The sequence below is a fragment of the Odontomachus brunneus genome, unplaced genomic scaffold (assembly GCF_010583005.1).
Source record: "Odontomachus brunneus isolate Ranch 3 - 2012 unplaced genomic scaffold, Obru_v1 Obru_scaffold_054, whole genome shotgun sequence".
NCBI lineage: Eukaryota > Metazoa > Arthropoda > Insecta > Hymenoptera > Formicidae > Odontomachus > Odontomachus brunneus.
The window spans coordinates 2062720-2086470 of record NW_022639504.1 but is presented as its reverse complement, the minus strand read 5'-3'; the positions used below and the strand labels follow the sequence as shown (position 1 = coordinate 2086470).

At 47.2% G+C, this 23751-nt stretch overlaps 1 protein-coding gene across 11 annotated transcripts in view; it reads right to left on the bottom strand.

Moving 5' to 3' along the window:
- LOC116845633 (protein bric-a-brac 2-like) overlaps window positions 1-23751 on the bottom strand; it is a 509307-nt gene that overhangs the window by 15828 nt on the left and 469728 nt on the right. For all 11 annotated transcript variants that reach the window (XM_032818564.1, XM_032818566.1, XM_032818569.1 and 8 more), the window contains one exon: window positions 12822-12879. In XM_032818564.1, coding sequence (XP_032674455.1) covers window positions 12822-12879 — 58 coding nt within the window. The remainder of the gene's footprint in view (window positions 1-12821; window positions 12880-23751) is intronic.

Below are 23751 nucleotides of genomic sequence, written 5' to 3'. Positions count from 1 at the left end.
TCAAGGGGAAGAGGAAATGAATGAACGAATGCATATCGCGTTCTCTTACTGTCGCATGACTTTTCTCATTTATTGATCGATCGTCCGTCGCGCATTGAGAACGCGTGTTCTCCGAAATCTCACTGTAACGTGTCCGATCGGTCGGTCGATCGATCGATCGAAACGAGGAAACGAATAGTCGCACGCCTTATGCGATTGAGCGGATTCCGCGTGCAGTTGTCGCGCCGAATCGATACGCGCTCTCGATGCACACAGGTGCATCTACCGTTTATACCTTGAACGTAGGCGGAGTCACCTGGAAAACGGCGCTTAAGGAAGACAGGTGTTTGCGTGTGTGCACGTGAGCGGACGTGTTGGCGAAGTGAAGTTCTAAGGAATATACACGAGTGTAAGCGCAAATATCGATTGTATTGCCGCACAGTCGTACAATTGTTACAGAGCTCGGCGAGCTCGCCGCTTCGTTAACCGAGCAAGAGTATAACGGCTAGCGCTTACGTGCGCGCGCGTACGCCTCTCTGTTATTGCTTAACGTTAAGCGTAAGACGCGTGATTATTGTGCGAGGAAGGCTTCTGTCGCGAGGTACAGATGTTATCTCGAGAGACGTCGCGTGTGGAATCTCGCGCGAATGACGCGCGAGTCGCTTCCAAGATTCGCACATCTCGCATTCGCGAGCACAATTATCGTCGAATATCGCGTGGAGGGAATGTTTAACGTTATATACAGAGTAACACTTATAAAGTAACCCGACGAAAAGGGAATCGCGATAAATAGCATTTCGCTCGACCTTCGCTCTAATCATTTTGCATATTTCCGGAAATTCAAGTATTGCTAAGTGGCACGTGACGCGAAAACCATCGGATTTTTCGCGCAGTCTACGCCCGATTGCTGTCCTCATGCGGAATCTTTACGCGATCTCGCGATGAAAGAGGCACGTATCACTCGAGTGCATCGTTAAGGGCTCCGGGCAGTTTGTAGAGTGGAATTAAAAGATTTCGTTCGAGAGAGAGAAATTTTTTCTACAAGAAAATTGCGCGGCTCTGTTGTACTTGCTCCTGTTCCTATGGGATTATCACAATCAATTGCGGGCTCACAAATTGTTTTTTCGATCCTGCCACTTTGCCAAATTTTAGTTTGTTCCAGTGATCCTAATGCAGACAATAGTCACAATCGTATAAAATAAAATTCTTTTTTGATTTTCTCTTTCACATCTCTACAAGCGACTGCATTGTGCACGCCAACAGGAGCGTGCTGCAACGCGCGCTGCGATAACTCAGCTAATACGTAAGTTTTTACAATGAAAGAAAATCGTACAACTTCCTCAGAGCATAGCAAAAATATAGTGGAAAGTTCAAAACTGTGTCTTAAGATTTCTTCGTAAAGAAATTCTGAGAAGAGACACCTTTAATTTATGCCCGCACACAAACTACTCAGAGTCTTTAACTCGTCGCACGCGGTCGAGATTCTCGCGCGACTACTTAACGCGACAGAATATTCTCGCTTCAACGTTGCGCGTATGGAGAATCAATCGAGAGGATCCTCGATTCGAACTCCACCGTTCGTGACGTAAAACGCGGCGGCGAGCGAGGGAAGCGTCCGGCGGCGGCGTACGCATCCGCACGCTCGCACGTATGGCACACGGTCGGCCTCAATTCGCAACGATTATTTAATAGTTAAGTTATTGGCTCTAATTAAGCCTCCTCACCAATTTGATGATTAATACAATCCATTGGAAAACGCGCGCGCGCCGCTTCGTCTATTCTTAGAGACGCGTTCAGCGTTGCCAAACGCGGCCGGATCTTCCTCGTTTCGCGTTAATCGTCCTGCGAATATTCGACGAGAGAATTCGTTCCAATCGAAACGCAATTCTCGCGTTCAGATTTTCGAACACGACGGGAGGAGCACGGACCGCGGAAGAACTCGCGCGCTCAATTCGAAAGAAGGCACTAAGTACATTTTCGCGGTATGCCGCGTCCGCCACGTGACGGTCGGAGGAATGACAAGGAATCACTATCTGGTCGTCCTCTGACGCGAGACAGGATGTCCCGAGCGATTCCTCGCGCGTAAACTTAACGGATCACCTTTACATCGCATCCCTCACGATGCTTCTCGACGCGTCCCTGCTACCGAGGACGCGCTCGCGCGGATTCCGCGCCGGAACGTTTTATACTTTGTTCAACGAGATTATCTACGCGGTAGCACCATCGTAACGCGGCCGGTTTACGGCCGCCGCGAGATATCGTCCTTACTTTCGATACTTTATCGCGGAATGTCGCGCGCCTATTTTAATACCGCTCATTCACACTTAATTCTCCCTCCTCGCGCCCGCTTTTTCTGTCCTTTTTCTCTCTCTTCTCCCACTCTCTCCTTCTTTCTCTCTTCTCTTTTCTCACCCGTTCTCAGGCACACTCTGCTGCACTCGGCGTGTCGCACTTTTAGCGAACGCGATAACACCGGTATAATATTACATCGTTCTCGCCGGGATTCAATTAACGCGCCGCTCGTAAATACGTGCTGTATAAGCCGCCGGGATGACGATCAACGATAATGTGACGCGAAGTACGCCAACGCGAAGAAGAACAAGTACGAGAAGTAGGAAAAGAAGAAGAACAAGAAGAAGTGCAGAGGAGAAGGAGGTGAACAAGAATAAGAACAAAAAGAGAGGAAGGCTTCGCTTTGCGCGAGCTTTGAGCGAGTTCGCGAACGCGACAATAGCGTAATCCCGCGCGCGAATCTACGTTTGGACGGCCGTTCGGGGAAAATCACCCGTCACGTACAATTCAGTTGAGCATTTCGCCGGTGACGCCGGCGACTTCGATCTCGAGTCGCTGCGACATCGCAACGACGACGACGACAAGCTGACGTGTCACTTTTACGATCAGATTGCCACCGGAATCTGTTTCCATCTGTCACCCGGTCTCTAAAATAAAACTGGAATCGCGACTTCATCAAGGAGTCCAGTCGACAGTCCGTGTCTCTGCCTCCGGGAAAGAGCCGCCGTCGAAAGCAATCGAGTGCCGACGTTAATTACCGCGTGTTGATCGATAATTGCCGCCACGTTGCTCACTCATCGCCGGCGATAATCGACGGGGCACGTCGGATAATTGGCGCAAGAAAAAGCTCGGCCATCTAAACGCACATCCTATTAATACCATTCGTCCTCTTCTCCGCACGCGTGCGCTAATCGAGTCATTTTTCCCACGCGGAATGACAGCAACACCGATCGAAGTACCGCGTTCTCAGCAAGTGCGACACGCTCGGCGCGCCAAAGCGATCTAATATCGTCGTTTTCGACGTCAATGTCGCTGCTGCGCTCTCAAGTATTGCCATTATGCGTTACAGAACGGAGCTCCCGTAATAACAGTGGGTGAGCTAAACGCACGAAGGGAAGGTACGCGTTCCTCGCGTAAAGTACGCTCAGGGTTGCCTCTCGTTCCTCGGTGCACCTCGGCTCGTCGTATCAAAACTTCGAATCGTGTCGCCGATTTACGCAGCCGGGGCGTAATTTCGCTTTAATCGCGAGCGGACTTTATGCGCGTTTGTTCTCGCGCGAGAACATTATTTTCTTTTTGTATGAAGAAACACGAGAAACCGGAGACTCAGACGCAGTCGCCGAATGATAATTCGCCGTTATCAAGAGCCGAGGACGGCTCGTTTGCGGCGAGTCGCGTGCGGATTCGACCGATGTATATTTAGACGCGGCTCTTTCGCGGCGTTTCGCCGCTTTTGCTCCACTTTCGTTGCATTTATCGGCGAGGGTCGCGCGCATGTTCGCGTATACGCCGAGTTCGTATTATTTATGCGGCTATTAAACAACCGACATTTCTCGTACGCGCACGCGGCTTTTTCCCCCCCTCTCTCTCTCTCTCTCTCTTTCTCTCGGCTTAGATTCTTCAAATAATACGCCGCACGTGATATATAATATTGTTAAAGCACCCCTCAATGAACATTATCACGCCTCCAAGTCGAGAGCGTGTAATGAAAATAATAATTCGTTGAACGAGAGCCAACCCACGTAAGTATGGTTCGCGGTATTTTTCCTTCCTTCGTTCCTTCCTTCGTTCGCTCCCATCACTTTCGACAAACGTATTCTCAAGCCACTGTTTCTTCGATTCTCGTTCATGTGTCGCCTCGGCGAGAAGGGAATTGCACGAATTCGTCTTTCGCAGACGCGAGAAATCGTGCGTCGATCAAAATTTTTGGAATGTTGAACACGCTTGAAACGCCTGCGTACTTTTGCGCAGGAAAACGCTCTTTTTATCCTCTTCGACGCGATCTCAACGTTAGAGATCGTCTCGCGGCGTGGTTTCGAACCGATCGCCTGCGAGTCATCAATTCGCAGAAGAAGAGACGCAAGTCCGCGACGTGCGTAATGCGACATGGCAACTGTTAATAACTTAAGCGTTCACTAGAGTATAACAATTAATATCCGTAGAAAAAGAAGGTATCTAATTAGGAGACGGCGCCGCTCTAGGGTCGGCGACGACCCCGGCGTCGTTTGGTCCCGTCGACTCACCGAGATACATACACACGGTGTGGTCAGCAAGTACACATATGTACAAAACGATATGTATAATATCTGCGGAGAGGGAGGCGAGAGAACGCATCTCGGCCTCGTAGTTGATTCATTAACATTACGTGGAAGACGGTAGATGTATGGAAGGCACTGAACTTACATTGTACGCTAGATCGCGCGTGATTCGCGAGCGCGATTTTACTGAGAATAAAAAGACACTTGACAATTTTTACTTCTGGAATATAAAGGCCATTGAAATAAATTTTACTCTTTGCAAAAATAAACTTTGTATTCCACGAATAAATGTTCAGGTATCCTTTTTTTCTCAGTGCACACAGTGTTCCTGAAAATAGCGACACGCTCGAAGAAATCCGGCGACATTCTGTGCACGTATGCCTGCGCATTTCTCGCGCTCTTGTCCGATATCAGTGTGTAGGATTTTCTCATTGGTACGAATAATTATACATCGTTTTAATTAACGCAAAGATACGCGCGACGCGTTCCGGTTTGAAGCGAGACCAGTGAAACGTCGCGCTCTTCGATATCTCGTAAAGAAAAAGTAAAATAAAACTCAACGCATCTCCCATGCGTGCCGCAGCATGTTTAATCGAATATATTTTTTTGCACGACTTCTCGAACGCGAGTCGCGCGATACGATTGAATCGAACTTGCCTCTCTTATTGTAGAACGTATCGTCGAGATTCTATTACTTCAGAGGCGTCGGACACGAAGGAAAAACGATCGGAAAACATTGTCGCAGGAAGGGGAAGGGGTGGGGAGGTCAGGAGGAATAACCACGCTAATCGCCGTTGATGCAATCGATCCTGACGGGATATTAAATTTAATCGAACGTAGGCATTTTTTGCCCATTAAAATCCCGCGATTTTACCGCGGTTATTTCGCGCGATTGCTCGCGCGACGCGAACGGGCGTTCGATTTTCAATTAGCAGGCGAATTCTTCCGCGATCCTGCTTGTGCAGCGATTTTCCGCGTTGAAGTCTACGGATTGCGCGTCGCTCGTGCGGTTCCTCGCGCATGCTCCGCACGCGCGAGTCGCCCAAGTGGATAGATATATGTATATATGTAAAAGGTTAAAAAAATAATAGTAAAAAAAAAAGAAAAAGTGGAAAAAGAGAAGTGGAGAGAAAATGATGTTCGCGGAAATGTTCGAACGTGTCGCTCGCAATAGTACTAACACCTCGGAACGAGAATAGGCCAAGGTCGATTTATCTTCTCACCAGGTCGCAGGACGACGTTGGCGGTTCTCATGCCGAGGTTCGTGAACTTCGGGGGGCTCTGAAGGTCTCTGGACGGACCAAGAGACTCGTAGATCCCGCCGAAAACGTCGAATAATCCATCAGTGCAATTTCGCGGAGGAAAAAAACATTTTCAGAATGAACACACAGATCGTCGTTCAGAGTTTAACACTTTCAATTGTAAACGACATCTCCGTCATTGTGCGTGACAGCAACACAAGTCTAGCACAAGTTTAACACGTCTCACTCGCACGGGTTAAAATAATTATTATTAATTCACCATTCGAAAGATGGATTGTTGTACGATTTCGACGGATTCGCGTTGGATTTTGTCGTCGAAAGGCGTAGTCGAGCAGCGACGGGCCTCTCTCTTAGGGAGAATTTATATCTTGACAGAAAAGTGGAAAACAGAGGCAGAAGCCAATCGGAACTCGTGCGCTGTGTAGAAAAACTAAAACCTTCGACTACTATTCGACCACTGACACGAGTTCCGATTGGATTCCGCCTTTCTGCTACACAAGGTGTGAATTCTTAGAAACGCGCGCTGGTCACCTTTAAAAGCGCGAGAAGCTACCTCGAGAATGCGAGGGCGAATCTCGCCCGGGAGAGAGCGAATAAAGGTTGCACAGAAAGTCGCGCGACGCAACGGGACGCGACGGCACGCCGCTCGAATCCGGCTTATTATTCCCTTTGCCTTAATGTCGCCCCCGTGCCCGTTGTCGTCGGCGCCATTAAATATTCCACATATTTCCTGTCGCCCGCGAGGCAAAGGTAGCCCCCGGCCGCGCCTTTCGCATTCTCGTGCGGCGATCTGCGCGGCAGTCGTCGCGGATTCGGTAGAGACGTGGCGGCGAAATCGTCGTTGGCGCGGATCGAATTCGCAACGGTCAAAGGATCGATCGGGAAAGAGATCGGGCGTTTGCGGTTTCCCACTGAACCGCGGAAGAATATGCAGCGAGAATCACCGCAAATTCCCGGCTTATTCGATAAGCCGGCGAGATCAATCCGCGAAATTCATATTCGCGTCACGCTAAAAATGGGAGCGCAGTTAATTAACCCTTTGCGGTCGCAGTCCGGGACACACGCCCGGCAATACACATGCCGAGACGCGACACGACCGCAAAGGGTTAATATACCGTTGCCGAACCGCGATATGTAAAATTGTGCATAAATAAAATTTACTTTGCATCGAATATCGCGGTGCATTGTATTTCCACGGATGTAATTTAATTGCTATCTGCTTTGTCTGCCAATCTACGCGCGAGCGTAAACACCGCGCCGCGTTTGCTCGTCGACGACGTTCGTTTTTATTGCCGAGCCACGCCTCTCCGCGCGTTTGATTTGACGAATTTAACAATTCAGTGAGCCAGCGCTAAGAGTCGCTAGCCCCAGCCTCGTTTTCGGCCGTCGGTCACTCGTTCTCGTTCTCGTCGTTGAAGTAGAGCGAGACTATCGAGTGCTTCTTGCAGAAAGCCCACCACCAGCGGAAGCCCGACAGGCCACCGAACATGAAGCTGGGGTCGCGCTTTTGCCTGAGCTTCTCGACAAAGTTCAGTATCGCGTTCAGGGACTTTTTGGTGCGCCGATTGTACGGACTGACGCTAATGTCGCAGCAAAATTCAAGCACTGCAGTCTCCTCGCTCGGATTCAAGCCCGCCTCCTCCAGGATCATCATCCTCTTGGACTTGCCGAGAATGTTGTCGTAGAGGGTGCCCTTGGGGATCCCGTACTTGGTCGAGGCCTGGGTGAAGCGCATCTTCTGGGTCACCACGGCCTCGATCGCCTCCTGAAGATCGTGTCGCGTCCACGTGGGCGCCTTCAGCTTCAGCAGGGACGTATAGTCAGCTAGAAAATAGTCAGCGATTTCTTTTCGACTTTCTCTTCCCCCTCTCGCACGTCTCTCGTTCTTATTTTCGCCGGGTTTCGTCGCGTAGAAAACACGCCGAAAAACCGCGGCGAGAGAGCCGCATCCCAGGGAGAGAAGATGGACCGCGCGGGAATCGCCCCAAAGAGCGCTTGTCCTCCTCTCTCTCTCTCTCTCTCTCTCTCTCCTTCTCTTTTTTCCCTCCACCTCTTTCTCACTTTCCCTCCTCGATTTTGCGTTGCTCGTTCGGCCGCTGGTATCGATAATGAGCTGAGTTTGGAGAAATTCGCGATTGCATAAGACGCGAAAAGCATCATCGAGGTGTGATGAGAGTGTTTGAGAATATGTCGAGAATTCCCCGAGAAGCACAACGGAGACCTATCGTAACGTTAGAGTAAAATAAAATAGTTGGAATCAAATAAAAGTCTCAAATGTCCCAAAATAAAAATGGGCATATTACAGAAGACAAATGAAAAGTCGTGGGAAGACACAATCGAAGGCAAGAGTCGAGAGAAATCTTGGCACCTCGTGGAGTGTCAGTGATTGTTACTTACGGACAACAGGATTATGTCGAGGAATATGTTGCTACGACCTACGATCGAATAAGCGATTAACACTGTCTACTAATGAAAAAGAATGCGCGTTTCGGGAGGTGGCAACTCCAAGAACAAAATGCTCGAGAGCGAGAGAGTCACGAAACTTGCGAGCTTCGTTGAGATTAAATAACCGATCTAACTCCTAATTTTTACCAGGAGTGCAAGTCAACTCTTCCTTTTCACCTGATACTTTGATCATCATCAAAATTGGATTCATGGATCGTCTTCGTGGAAGATCGAAGGAATCGTTTCTCCTTCTTTTTATTCTCTTCCTGCAAATTTGCGCGATCAAACGTGCGCGAGCCCGCGAACCCCGCGATCTGCCGCGAGTTGAAAGACTCGCCGGTCCCGATTTTGGCATGTCATTTTATATGCGCGATATTAACTGTAGTTGTCGGGCCTGTTATAATTACACCGTAATTATGCCTTTAGTCGCGCGGTCGCGCAACTCGAAGCGAAAGGGCCGAGAAGACGAAGGAAGGGTGAAAGGGAAGTCGGCGGCGGGTGCGGCGGGGAGCGACGGCCACTGTGTGGTCCACAGAGCGCGTCACACCCACGCGTGTTAGCAGCAGTTAACGTCACTCACGTCGGCCATGCGATTTATGCGGTGTCGCGGCGCCGCGCCGATTTCTGGCTCGCGAATTGCACGTAATTATGCAGGAAGGAATTAATTCCGGAATTGAAGAGTACGATCCCGAGGCTCGCGCGCACCGGCGCGCTCGCGAACATTTCGGTTCTACTCGCGCCTGTCTCTCTTGCTCTTCCCGTCCTTCTCCTTCCTCTATCTCTCTCTTCTCCCCTTTCCATATTCAACCCTTCGAAATATTCAAATATATATTTTTATGTAGGCAGAGCGTGTGTACATGTGTGTGTGTGTGTGTGTGTGTGCGCGCGCGCGAGTTAAAATTAGCAGACGAAATAGACGACAATATTCTCCGCGCGAGATGTCTCCGTCTCTGTCTCTGTTAATGAAAATGCTGAAGCGTAAGTAATTTAGCCATCTCTCCCTCCTCTCCCACCTCATCCTCGCCGAGAGCGAAGAATTTTTCTTTTCGGAATTAAGCTGCACTTTCGAAAATGAGTAATGGGGTGTGTATCGTTGAACGGTCGAATCGCAGTGATCTTTGTTTCGCGTGGGAATTCCAATTTGAAGTTTAATTAGTGGGATATCGAACGTCGAAGTTTTTGCCCAAGGAAAAATTTACCTCAAATTTCGCACAGACGAGCGAGCTCGTCTTCTTGCCTTCACCCGCGCGACTCGTCCCGCGTGAGCGCCGATGCTTGGAAAGAAACATGAGAAAAAAAGCAAGCCGAAATAATGGAACCCGACCTCCTTTTTGCATAACAATCCGATTGCGTTGAAATATGAATAATCTCGTTTCGCGCGCGCGCGAATCGATCCTCCTACGACCGCCGAGAACGATCGGCGGCGGGCTAAAAAAAAAAAAAAAGATAAAAGAGAGCATTGTGCGCAATGGCGTCACCGGCTATATCCGGACTGGAATAATCGCGTCGAATAATATTATCATACAATGGCGTTTCGTCGCGCGTACAACCTGCAGTTTTGCGAGGGGGCATTCTCTCTCCCTCTTCTCCACCCTCTCTCTCTCTCGGATTGGCAAATCGTTGCGCGTGGACAATCGCGCGCTTGGGTAATCGCGTCCTCAAAAGGCATGCACGCGAATTAGGTATTAAAGTGAGGTATTAAACTGATCGCTGGTTCGCCTCATCGAAATGGCGATGCAGTCGCTTCGATGAGCTGAGAGATGCTCGATCTGCGCGCTTCGTTCTACACGCGGCGACGGATCGTCTCTCCTGTCGTCAGAAAGCCCTTTTCCTCGAAAGGAGAAACCGACAAAGATCCCTTTGAAAACTTGGAAATATCTGTACACCGCGAGGGCGTATCGGATTTAATAGCATCGCCCCAATTACAGATTCTCGACTATAAAGTCGATTTTACGATAACGAGAGTTTCGTCGGACTTTCTCGGCGAACTTTCGCGAGTTTTCGTATTTCTAATTTTCGTGGCGCGCGCGTGAGTGAAGCGCAGCAGAGGCCCTTCGATGTTCGTCTCGAGAAACGAAACGACCTGGCGGACGAGGAAAGCGCAGAATAAATAAGCTCGATCGTTAAAGAGAAGCAAACAGCCGGCGGCCGCGTCTCATGGGAAGTCAAGGAGTAATCGAAGAAAATGATTTAAGCGAGGCGAGAGAGAGAGAGAGAGAGAGAGAGAGAGGGGGGATACATGCCCGCACATTTAGCACACGTGTGAACACGCACGAACGTACATACGCACGCACGGCCACGGCACCGGGGATCAATTCGAGACGCGTATTGCGGCGTTTATGCGCGTTTACGCCGCCGACCGAGCGTACCACGCGGCGAATCAGGGTCGAATGCAAAAGCGACCGAGGAAATTGCTCGACGAACTTTTCCCATCGATCCGAGCTCTCTCGGTAATGAAAATTTCCCCTTGCCGGAGGAATTTTCACGAGCGACAATACACGCGCGGTCAATTCTATCCGCCGCTCTAGATCGCGATTGTCCTCCGTTACGAGCGTCAAGAATGTGTGCGATTATGCCGAATAACTTCTCTCTCTCACAAGTAGCTAATCTTCGACTTTCTCGAGCATGTACGAGTGTGCCTATCTAAGAAATCAAATACATCGAATCGCCCACCGTTTCAACTTGGAACATTGCATTGAAATTTATAACAGCGTTCATTGAGACTCGCACGATGCATGGAAAGAGACAAGGAAATAAATCGAGCGAAATTATGAAAAACAAGCAAACTGAGAGTCACAATTAGAATCGTCGAGGCTCTAAGACGCACAATCAAGAAAGAAATAAACAAAGCCGATAAAGCCTGACCTGCTCCTTGCTTCCTGTTTCTTTCTCCTTTTACCTCTCTCTGCCTGACTTAAAGCTTAAGCCAGAAAAAGGTAGAAAGCAAGGAACAGGAAGCAAAAGAGCACATTGTAGATCAGGTTTGAGAGTCAGCGCGAGGTGTGTTATTTGCACGAATGTCTATTTAATTGATACGATTAAGCGGAAAGAAATATGGAACGGGTGTTTGCGCAACGTAAACCGTCCACGGCTACAGCAGGGACATCGTTCCCACGTGCGGTGGAGCGTGGAATCGTGCGCGAGGTGCGCGAAACCGCAGTTACTCGTGTCTCGGCGAGTTACAACTAACGCGTAAGTTACAGCGAGCCACGCGGGCGCGGGCATTGCGAATCGCGGGCGTGTTATCGGCGCTATTAACCGCCGGCCACTTCGTCGTCGTCTATCTAAATTGCTTTCTATATTAAAGCAAAACGCATTCCTGCGCTTTATTATTGCCGGCCGTAATGACGCAGGCCCGCGACCAACCCCATTCCCTTCTCCCCTTCTTTCCTTCCACCCTCTATCGTTTATTGCCACCTTCGACTCTCCGTCTCGACCTCCACCGTCTACTCCTCCTCGCGTTGCCACCTCCCGCGGTCTCGTTCACGAGGTTGTTGACGACGACCGTCGTACTCCGCCGCCGTATTGTTCTGCGACTGTAACACCTAGGGGTGAAACGGGGGATATCGATCTCTCCGAGGGTCGCATCAAAGGACCGGAGATGATCGTCCAAAGCGAGGCCTCGCGGATCTCGCGTTTCTAGGACGGGTCTCGTCACGTCGCCCGCAGACCCGCGGCAATTCGAGCGGGACAGCGTGACCGTGAACTTGGCGGATCGGGGCGACGAGCCCCGGGGGACGGTCCGAGGGAGGGGATTTCCTCTCGAACGGAAGGGATGATCGGCCGTTGCGCCGCTACTTACGGAAACCGATCGAGCATCGCGCGCGGCAGATACACACAGCGGCGGATCATGCGAGAGATATATTGCAGGAGAGGAATGTCAAGTCTTTAAACGTGTCGCGAAATCGATTATACGGGGTGTCTCCGTCCGACTCGTACTCTCGTTTAGCGACAGACGCTGCGCGAGTGATCGAAGAATTTTGAATCCGAAGAGACACGACGATTTCGCGACGTCGCGAGCGTGGAGAATTATATAATTAATCGTTTCTGCGACTTTCAGCAACGTGGACAAGCATGTCTTGCGTACTCCTACGTGAAGTATCATTTATCCTTTTTGTCTGCGCCTCCCCGTCAATTCACACGTGATATATTGATAGGCATAAATATTAGTATTGATTTTCCACTAACGATACTATGCGACCGAGTCTCGAAAAATAAGGAAGGGAGACGCACAAAATACTGGAACATCATCACTTTCTACGGTGCGCGGCGCGTAAACGGTTAATCTTAATTCTCCGTGATTCCGCCGTATCTTTCTCCCTCTTTCTGGTCCGCGAGACGCGATTCGTCCTGGTTACTCACGTAGCGTCTATACGTAAAGGGAAGTGCGCGGCTGGTACAGGGGAGACACCCTGTGCATAGAAATAGGCGATCAGACGATGAACGTGTGTGCGCATTGCCTAACGTTGGAGGCTTGCACGTCCGGCCCGGGGGGGCGCGGGGGAGGGGGGACCGTCGAGAGGCGATTATCTCCTGAAACGTATCGAAACGAGACGAAGAGGAGAAAAACGATGTCGGGACTCACCTGCTATACTGGAGGTGGAGGCGCCGAGCCAAGCGTGGGACGACTCCAACAACTTGGCCTGAAACAGAAAAGTTCGGGTCAGACGTCAGCAGCGTGCCGGTACGATTAGCGGCCGGATTTAACGGCCGACCGGGGAAATGACTTAATCCTACGGACTTCGCCGGACGGGGGTCTCTTTCTTTGAGCGCGCGACGACGAAAAAGGAAAGAAGTCGGTCACTAGACGGAATGATTATTTAATCGGAAATGACCGGCGAGAAAAATTGAAGATATCCTGATCGCCGTCGCGAGAAATGCCAGGTATTATATAATATGCGCTTAGGAGTTCTACAGAACGCAAAGAGCGTACTCGAATCTCCATTTAAAAATCCGTTCGTTTCCTGAAAAGAAAAAGAGAAGAAAGGAGGAAAGGAGGAAAAAAGGGAACGCTTCAATTATCGAATCGCTCGGGGCTCGGTTAATTACCGTTTTCCTTTCGGTCGCTGAAAAATCTCGCGAAAGAGGCACGACCCGGAAGAGACGGGGAGAGATCGGAGGAGCGGAAGTCGGGAACAAATAGGCGAGAGATGTGGGTGTATGTGTGCGTGTGTGTGCATGTATATGTGATGTAATGGCGCGCTATCCTCTTTTTCATTTGGCAGCAGGGCGGAAACGTTGTAACGCACGCGATTCGGCCGATGCGGTTGCCCGGCGGTGGTGTTTCGGCGGGCGACGCGCCGGATAACGCGATTTTCCCAAAATTTTCCGGGGCACACCGGCGGACCGGAAGGGAAAAATCGCGCGCACAGCGGAAAACGCCGGGGTAATCGGTGCTGTTCATCTCCGCCGACAACTTTGCTAATATGCGAGGCTTTCCGGCGTTCGCGAAAGGGGTTCGCGAGACGCGGCCACCGAAAGCGCAAGACACACGCAAAGTTGGCTCATTTGAAAAGTTTCGTCCTCCCTCAGCCTCACCTCTCCTATCCCTTTCTCTCTCTCTCTCTCCCTCTTTCACGTTCCACCCGCTTTCGGATTTCGCGATTTCCGCAATATCGCGGGGAGAGACGCGTAAACCGACCGCTATGCTTCTCGTATACGCCGTGCTTCCGGGCTCTCGCCTGACTTTTCAAATTAATTTTTAAGGGTCGCTCGATGCGCCTCGATCAAACCCTTCCGCTCCCCTCCCTCGTTTCTTTCATTTTTTTGTTCGCTCTTTCTCCCGACGCGCGTTGGTTGCGCTGTGCGAAAACTTTTTCGTCGGGCCGCAAACAGCCTTCGCTTGAAGGACGCTCGTGTGGAAAAGCTTCTCGCTACGTGTCGACGGATCTTTTCCTTTTTTTCTCACTGTCTATCGAGGATACATTTTTCCGTTAAATGCCGAACTGAGAGAACAAAAGAGGAAGAAAAAGAGAATGTTCGACGTTATCAAATTGTAATTTCTTCATTAAGCCTGTAAGAAGAGTTATGAGTAAACGTAAACTTCATTTCCAGTCTTCTCGGATTTTCAGTCTGAATTTCAGACGCATTCGCCGCAACACCGTCTCGAGTCGATTTCCACTCGAAATCTCGATTTCGATTTCCACTCTTCCACAAGTAAATCTTTAATAATTAATATGATTTTATAAAACAGGATTAACACGGATAAACGCGTATTAATTAACACGCTACTGATGAGAATCATTTTATATTTCCAGAGTCGCCGAAATATTTCACCATATAATGTAATATAACGCACAATAACGGAACAGAGTATACGACGCATGCGAGACTACCAAAACAATTGGCAAAAAGTGTAAACTTATTCCCTACATCAATAGTCAACGCTTCTCATTCTGAGCGTTGAGTGATTACAACATTCCAGGCAAGACAGTCCAACCTTCAAGCGGTCAAACTATCTCTGCGCGTCGCGCGTTTTTCCACCAAATGTTTTCATTACGTCTCGAGTCGCCGCGTGACACGCATACCACGGAGCACGTGTTTCGTAATATCATTTCCGTCGGGTGATTAAAATATTCTGCCGGTTCCCCTGAAATATTTAATTAGACTCCCAACGTGTATCTCGAGTGTATCGCGAGTGTCAGTGCCATGATGGTGCGGCCAGAATCAGGAAGATAGAATGAAGGATGTAGAATGCCGGGATGCGAGCAACGATACATAATACATTACCAGGTATATCAAGGAATTTATTATTCAGAAGGTTTCCATTTACATGGACGTTTGATGAATTTCTATCGAGAACAAAGAAATACACGAGTCGAAATTTAGATTATCATTCGTCGTTGTTTGGCAAGTAATTATGATTTTATAAATTTTTTATTCATCACGTATAGTCCTTGTATTGTACCCGCACTTGTCACATTATTTTATACAAGAAACATTTATTAAAACAGCCAGATAAACGTGAAAACACGAACTCGTAATTAATCATACTTTCAGTTAAAGATTGTAAATAATTTGCAACTGCGAATGTGCCGTCTTCAGAAACTATTATAAATATTGTAGATCTTTACGTCTAACAATGCTGTTTGAATCGCGATCTTGTTTACGTCCACCAATCTTTTTGCTTCTGTTTATCTTTGTATAGTATACAGGATCCAAATTTAAATTTCCCTATTGATGTACAGTATTACTGAACACGTAACCGCCATATTTGCTTTTACAGTTTTTTCCTTTCCGGCTCTTTCAAGAATTTAAATTCTTAAATTTCCAACGTCGATAAAAAAAATAACGAAAAAATTATAAGAGAAAATATTATTAAAGAATGTTTGTTCTCTTATTTCCTTATATTAATAACTTCATATTTATTTTCGCATACTCTATGTCTGTAGTTAAATAATCGAGAATAAAAATTAAATGCAAGTAGAATAGTATCGAGATAAACAAATGTCAAATAATTCTGCGACAAATCCTCCTTTGAACATCAATATGGAGGAAACGGCGATAAATAACCATTTGCAGCTTCAAAATAAAACAATGGACTGTATGGTTTTGTATCTAGAAATACTTTATTGGTCTTTTAAATTCGACAGAATTCACAAGGCTAATGTAGACCTGAATTGTCGACTCTAGGTGTCTCCCTCTTTTCGGTGGAGCTCCTCGCGGTCATCGGGACCCGATGGATAGGTAGCTTCTTTCCACGAGGAAGCGAAAGGTGGAAGCGGCGGCGGTGGTGGCGGCGGTGCAGCGAAATAACGACGTCTCCGCCGCCGTGACACGAGGGGGATGGCACCGAGCTGGCAATTTCGCGAAATAGCCCCGCGTCAATACACGTGCACGCATCTCGGCTAAACCACACAAAGAATTATTGAGCAGCCCGCTGTTTCCGACGGGCCTCGCGAGCCGGAGGACGCGCAAGTGAGACCGCGGAAGAGAGAGAAAGAGAGCGAGCGAGCGAGCGAGGAAGGAAAGAGAGAGGAAGGGTAGGGAAAGAGGGGGCAGAAGGGTGGAACAGCAAGAGGAAGGAAAGAGAGAGAAAGAGAGAGAGAGAGGGAGGGAGGGAGAGACACCGAGCCTGCTGCAGTTGTAACTTGGACGCGCAAGTAGTATATCGTGGCGCGTGCATTTTTCATTGTCTCGTGTCCCCGCGCTGCGGTGCAGCTCGCAGAATACGCCGCAGAGTGCATATACACGACGTGCCGGTTGACGTGTGCATTGACGAGAAAATTGCGAGCGTCCCTATATATCGCGGTCGCCCACCCTCGGCTACGCTTTCTCTCTCTCTCTCTCTCGTCTCTTAGTCTGCACATTTCTCTGCATATCTGCTTCTCCCTCTCTCTTTCTAGCTTTTTTTTTAGATCGTCATTCTTACGTTGCACTCGGAACGCTTATGCGACTGTCTGTCTGTCTTCCCTCCCTCCCTATTCCTTCGACGCCAATCCGGCATAACGGATTTTCTGGGCGACGCGGCGGAGAGAGTCGAATTTCGTAATAAAAGGAAGAATTGCGCGTCGTAATTAAGAGCGTATTCTAAGTAGAAATCACGACGCTTTCTCTTCTTCAACTCCCTTACGCCGATTCTAAAGATCGAGAGTCCCGAGGAGAAAATCTCCTCCGAAGCGATGCGTGGGATAAGGATAAGCGGTTGCATCGGTCGCGAGGCGGCGTCTCGACGCGCACAGAAACGGCGTCGGCGTCCACGTCATTCAGCAGTCTGCATCTCAATTTGTTTCGACGTGCAGCAGCAGCTCGTGTATAGTCCGGCCAGTTCCTGTATGATGCATGCCGCTAATGGAAATGAGGCCTCTCTCTCTCTCTCTCTCATATTTCTCCTTCGCTCCTTCTCTTCATCCCCCGTTTGCCCCGTTCTCCTTCACTCTATCCGTTCCAACAGAGCATGCATCCGTCTTCGTCATCCTCTTCGTCTTCCCCTTTCTCTCTCCCCCTCCGACGGGAAGACAGCAGCCACCCTGGCCGCGGCACCGAGAGGGTTCGTGAATTAAATATGCCTGCGCTCGTGTGCGATTTTACCCCGCTTGTGAATCTCCCCATCTTTCTCTCTCTCTCTCTCTCTCTCTCTCTCTCTCTCTCCTCCCCTCTCTCACTCGAGCTCTGCTCGAGTTCGTGTTTCGTTGCTTGCCTCTTCAGCATCGCATGCACCCGCTATTAACTGCCTTCAAATTACCGGGCTGACCGCCTTGAATTTTTCACGACCGCCGTCGCGGTCCCAGGCTCTCCTTGATCGCGTTGCGATGCGGTCGGAAGTCCCGGAAGCTGTTAACGGGCTGAGCTCCGAATGGCAGAGCTCAAGTTGTAAATATCGATGCGTCTAATATCGCGAGAGATCCTTCGCGACTATACGACCACGATGCACAATTCTCTTTGATTTATGCATCCGCTTGAGCGTTGTATTTATTTAAGCAGGTCGAGTCACAATTTTGACTTTGCATTAAATCTGCATAATCAATCGAACTTGTAGTACCAATCTCAAGGTATAACGTTATACAAGCCTTTTAGTACGGTTATTTACCGAGATTTTGTCGAGGATTAAAGAAGAACTTAAGTCTCCTGGGGTACTCACATCGTCCATCTCTTTTTAATGACATCAGAAGCGAGAAAATGCATGCTAAAGATTTTTGCGAAATACATTGAGATGAAAAGATATACCCACAAAATGACACTTGTGATCGATTAAACACACATCTCTAAAATATTATAATATTCCGTACATTTTCCTTTTGTTCAATCAAACAATAAATAATCGTAAAATTAATATGACAAAATAATGAGAAAATTAGGTTAAAAAAAAGGTCGCATGTTGTGTTAATTTTATGGTTATTTATTGATTGTTAGAGCAAAAGTAAAGTGTTCGGAATATTTTAGAGGTGTATTTAATCGATTGCAAGTGTCATTTTGTGGATATATCTTTTTATCTTGACATATTTCGCATGAATTTTTAATATGCGTTTTCTCGCTTCTGACGTCATTAAAAAGAGATGGACGATACGAGTAGTCAGGAGCTTTAATTATATTTAATATTCGATTATCTTTCTTATACCGATAATCTACCTGCATTTTTATTCTTAATTTCCATAAAAGATATATTAATTATGTAATTTATTCAACTACAGACACGATAAGCAAATATTCAATAATGGATATGAATAGATAATGGGATTAATAGGAAGGTATTCTTTATGTTTTTCATAATCTCGTACTCTCTATTTTTACAGTTTATCCGCAGTTGAGTAAATTGCATAATTAATAAAATGCTTATCGAAAATAAAAATAAAGATTAAATATAAAGGTAGAATATATTAAAGTAATCGCGTGGATATTAAATAATTCCTGGATAAAAGACTCGAGAACTTGTGGCTTTAGTAGCCACATTCGATTCTTCATACTCATTAATTCATCTCGACGGGGAAAAACATAAAAATAATTCTTGTTTTGCGATATATGTTAGAGACTGCTATGTTAATTATAACACATTTTGTATTAGGATATTTTCAATATTTAGTTATCAACGTAAATACATTAAATTTTTATAAAAAGGTAGTAAGAAAGACACGCGAGAGTAGAGGACGCAAAATCTCGTGCAATTTCCGCATGAGATAAGAATGATTCACAGAGAGATAACGACGTGTCAATAAAGTGATTAACTGTCGTTGCGAAACAATATTCGCGAGAATTTTGTCGCGGTAAATCCTCTTGATGGCTTTCAACCGACTACATCTCTCTAAAGCAAACCAAACTACATTTATTATATTATTTCATTAACGGGACTTTCTATTTATATACTTGTTTTTCTTTCCTTTTTCGTGTGGTCCTGATAGTTTGATATTAAGCTAGCAATGCCACTGTTCTTTCCAGAACGATACTAGGTACAAAGTTTTTTTTGCTGGTAAAAATGAGTACAAAATGTGTACTAAATAATGTACACGCAAAAAAAATTTTAGTCGGTGCAACCAAATAGAAACCAATTGAAAATTAGGTGATCAAAAACGATATCTCTGTTATGAAAAGTAATATTTCTGTTGTCGCAATCGTAAATATTCGTCTGAAGATTCAACGATATTAGAACTCGGTTGAGGCAATTGAGAACAATTGACTATACAGAAGCCTCATAAAAGAATTTTTCTGTTCCTACAGCCGAGTTTTCGTCTGATCTCTGAGCAACCGAAAATTCGGTTGCACCAACAGAATTGTTTTTTCCGTGTAGTAGGTCCGCTTTGATTCTACTGATTTGATTCTGCTAGCTTTAGAGGAGTTCGGACTCACCGCGGGATCAAACGACGACGACGACATCGACGACGACGACGACATCCCGACACCTCGGCGTCGAGAATAAAATATCTGGGCTCTCGGGATATCGTCGCCGTGAAAACTTGGGCTATTTTCCAGCGAAACAAGTTGCTGGAAAGTTTCGACCGAACGAAAGTTCCGTCTCGGACTCGAAAGAGATTCGCTCACTCGTCTCTCTCTTTCTCTTTGTGCTGTTCGAGAGCCGGCGACACACCGTGATACTCGGCAGGGCGTCGCGACGCCTCGCCTACGGTATCGAGGCGAGTAAACGCGGTACACGGGAAATTACACGTTACATCGAAGTTTCACGGGCATGCGGGAAGATGGAAGCGCGGAAACTCGATCCGAGAGCGGAAACTTCCTCGGGAGAGAAAAATACGGGCTTTATTACCCGGCCATTGTAATTTTTATCGTTACCGTTAACCTCTTCCGGCGAGTCTCGTCCGAAATCGCGAGAATCTCGTGTCGTGGTCTCATTGCGCGATTTGCGCGATCCTTGTACAGTATATATAGTACAGTATATATTGTACAGTATATATAGTGTTGAGAATTTCCCTTTAACCTTTCTCTGCGCGCAGTAATCAGCAAAGACACAGTCAATTTGGCCCTCAAGAGTCATGTTATTCATGTATTTATTTATAATAATAGCAATAATAATAACTTGACCATTAGACTTGACAATAATCGGCATATGCGATGAATACAGAGTGGACACATTGTGCAGAATGCGACCAAAAGGCAGCAGCATCGCAGCTGATATTGTTGCCTAAACAAGTACTTTTCCTATCTTTTCTTTTTCTAAAAGGGAAATTTTATCTTTCCATCATTTCTCTCACAATGGATACATAAACGAAACATATGGTCACTATAATTCGTGAGCCAACGTTGTGACACGGTTCTTACCTCAAAAAAAAAAAAAAAAAAAAAATCGTACACAATCGTATGTGTCCTTTCCGCGTATCAATTAGCACAGGCCGGTACGAGGGATAATTTGTAATAGGATCGCTAAAGACATAACCCGTAATGGAATTATCGCCATAATATCATGATATTACATGTGCAGTGCGCTGCGATTCCGGAGAAGACTAAACTGTGCTCGATCGATCCGAGTCCCTCATCACCCCTTGGCTTGCTTTGTTTCTTCTAATATCGTTGGCGTAATAGGTCATATCCCTGATGGATATGAGCGCAATCGATAATTCGGAATTAAACGCATATCTCTCATTTGGACATAACTTCTGATTCCGTGTTTGATGGGCTACGCGGGTAGGAATGCCGCGCGCACAAAGAAATATCCGGCGGGCATTATTAACGTTAGTATTAAATGGTTTATTATCACTTGGTTGTTTCCGACGAAAAATTATTGCCCCGGCGTATCGTCGCGCTGAACTCCCGCGATTCACGCGCATCGATTCGATACTTTATTACATTTCCGCTTCTTTCGCGAGACCCGTCCCCTCTGCTTCTCTATCGCGCTTCCTGAAAATACGTGAATAAACATTGATACAGCTGATTTATCTAATTTGTATGTAATCACGCTCTGAAATGACGTGTTCGATCGTGGTAATCAGCCACTTCATATTAAAGAAACGGATTGACGTTAGTGCGTCAGATTACCAAGTGCGAATGTATCAGTGAGAAGTCAGAATATTGTAAAAAAGAAGACGAAGAAAATGTCAGGACTGTAGAATGCGCGCTAATCAAGGTGTCGCGCGACATTTCCGGGGGCGACATCCCGTCGTCCAGGATTCGTCGGACCGCGTCGGCTCTCGACGATCGCTCGGTGGATTCGCGCGCCGACAACGAGCCATTTCCGTCGGCGCAATTAACGATCGCGGCGGATGGCCGCGAGTCAACGGGAAGAAACGGAGGCGTAGGAAAGGACGTGTCCTCGTCGAGGATTTACCGCCCGATGGAAGGGGGGAGGGAGTGGGCGGGTGACCGAGACGGGAGGAGAAGAGGGAGAGAGAGGTAGTCGTAGTTACCCGGGGGCTAATTCCTGCAAATATTTGCCGGGCAAGGATATAGGCGCGGACGAGACGGTATGGCGGGAGCGGGTGGCGGAAGGAGATCTGCGCGCGGGGGAGAGATATAGGCACAGGATTTCAGTCAACACGACAGGACGAGTCGTCGACGACGACGACGACGAGGACGATGCTACCAACGTCGGCCGCCCCGGCGGAATGCGGCGCCACGGCGAATTTCTAATCAGATTAGCGCGGATTAGCAAAGTTCGTTTGTTCTAATGAAATTCGTCTAAATTAACGTCGAGCGGAGAGAGAGAGAGAGAGAGAGCGCATGAGAGGGAGGAGGGAGAAAGGTAGGATGAAGCCGAGGGGTGGTCGTCGAGTGCGCTTCCCTGCGCGCCTGCACCCATAGGCGGCGAACTTCCAAAATTTCACGGGCGCTTTGGCGGCGGCGACGATGACGGCGGCGACGCGCCCGCACGGACGCAATAAAGCACGCTAATAATAATAATTATTATTATTACCGTTATTCTTTGTCCGCTTCGTGATTACGGTATGTTTATTATATCACTTAGAGCGACGCAGTCGGCGTTCAGAATGGAATTTTATATGGATGAATTTTGATGAATTTTACGAGAAACAAGAGACGCAATGAAATCGCGAGGTGTTTTCTCTCCGTACACGTGCAGCGAATATTTATTATGTAGAAAATCAAGTGAGAACAGATCATAAATTTAATAGTAAACGGGAATAAAAAATTTCGTCTTCACGGCGGGGAAAAAGGGGTTGCGCGTAATATCGCAACGTCCATTAGTGTTAAAGTGGCTCTAGAATTGATTAGAATGTAGTTTCACACGCGATATATATACACGGCGTAAGGTCCCAACAGTGATTTTCCTTTTTTTATCGATACAACGACGCGGTCATGGCGGCTAAATAATCTTTTTACACGTAATTCACGCACACATGTATTATCTCATAATGGTGTTCGGCGCCCCTGTCTCTCCATCTGTCCTTTATCCCTTTCCCACGTCCCTGAATCTCTCTCTCTCTCTTCTTCCCTTTCTCTCTCTCTCTCTCTCTCTCTCTCTCTCTCTCTCTTTCTCTTCTTCTCTCCTTTTTGCTAGTGAGGAGCTTTTAGCCGTGTGTCACCGCCAAATTACGGACTTCGGTTGATCCTTTTTGCGCGAGCCTCGCGGCGAGTCCGATAAACCGAGGGGGACAGCGAAGGGAGGCGGAACGAGCGCTTTCTTTGATTTCACGATAATCATATTTGTCCGGCCGACCTCGACATCATTGTACTAACTAATTCGATGTCTTTCATGTTCGGTTTAAAAAATAAAATAAAGGGGACAGAGGAAAAAGAAATAATGATAACGAACTACGCCGGGAATAAAGTAATAAATCGCGCAGATACATTATCCGCCGCCGGGAATTCCCAGCCGATCTCGCTATCATTGTATTATACTAACTAATTCAATGCTCTTCATCCCCCTCTTCCTCGTGCCTCTCTGTCCGGAAAATAATAATCGACTATGTCAGAAATAAAGAAATAAATTGCACGCAAGCGCGCGGATATATTTATATCTCGCGCGCGGCGCGAAATATGTTCTACCGATCGTGCTTGTGTATATTAATTAATTTTTCGCGCTTTCGACTTCGTTTCCAAAAAAGTGAAAAGAGAAAAAAAATATTTTACACGCAGCGCGTCGAGGATGTGCTCATATTAATTCTGTGCAATTCGTTTCCGCATTCACAGTCGGAATTCATATTTATATTCACATGGAAATAGTTACTAACGCGCCGAATATAAAAAGAGAAAAATGGAAAAATGTTCTTACGACTTGGTGGTAGGAGGATGTGGTGGAGAGGAGGGGCAAGTCGTGTTCTTCGCTCAATACAGCAATCTCGCCTAAGACAAAAACGAAATTGCAAGGAAAACGAGTTGTCTTTCAGCTATAAATCTTTTTTGGACTTGTGCACAATACACATGTTAATTCACTAAAAACGCATGCACACTTATTCTCTTTTTCGCGATGCTCTAATCGATTATCTCGAAGCGAAACATATGGATGAATTTTGACGAATTTTACGAGAAACAAGAGACGCGATGAAATCGCGAGGTGTTTTCTCTCTGTACACGTACGGCGAATATTTATCAACGTTATGTAGAAAATCAAGTGAGAACAGGTCATAAAGGACCCCGCACAAAACCTATGGAAAATGGTTTTCAGTCAAATTGGC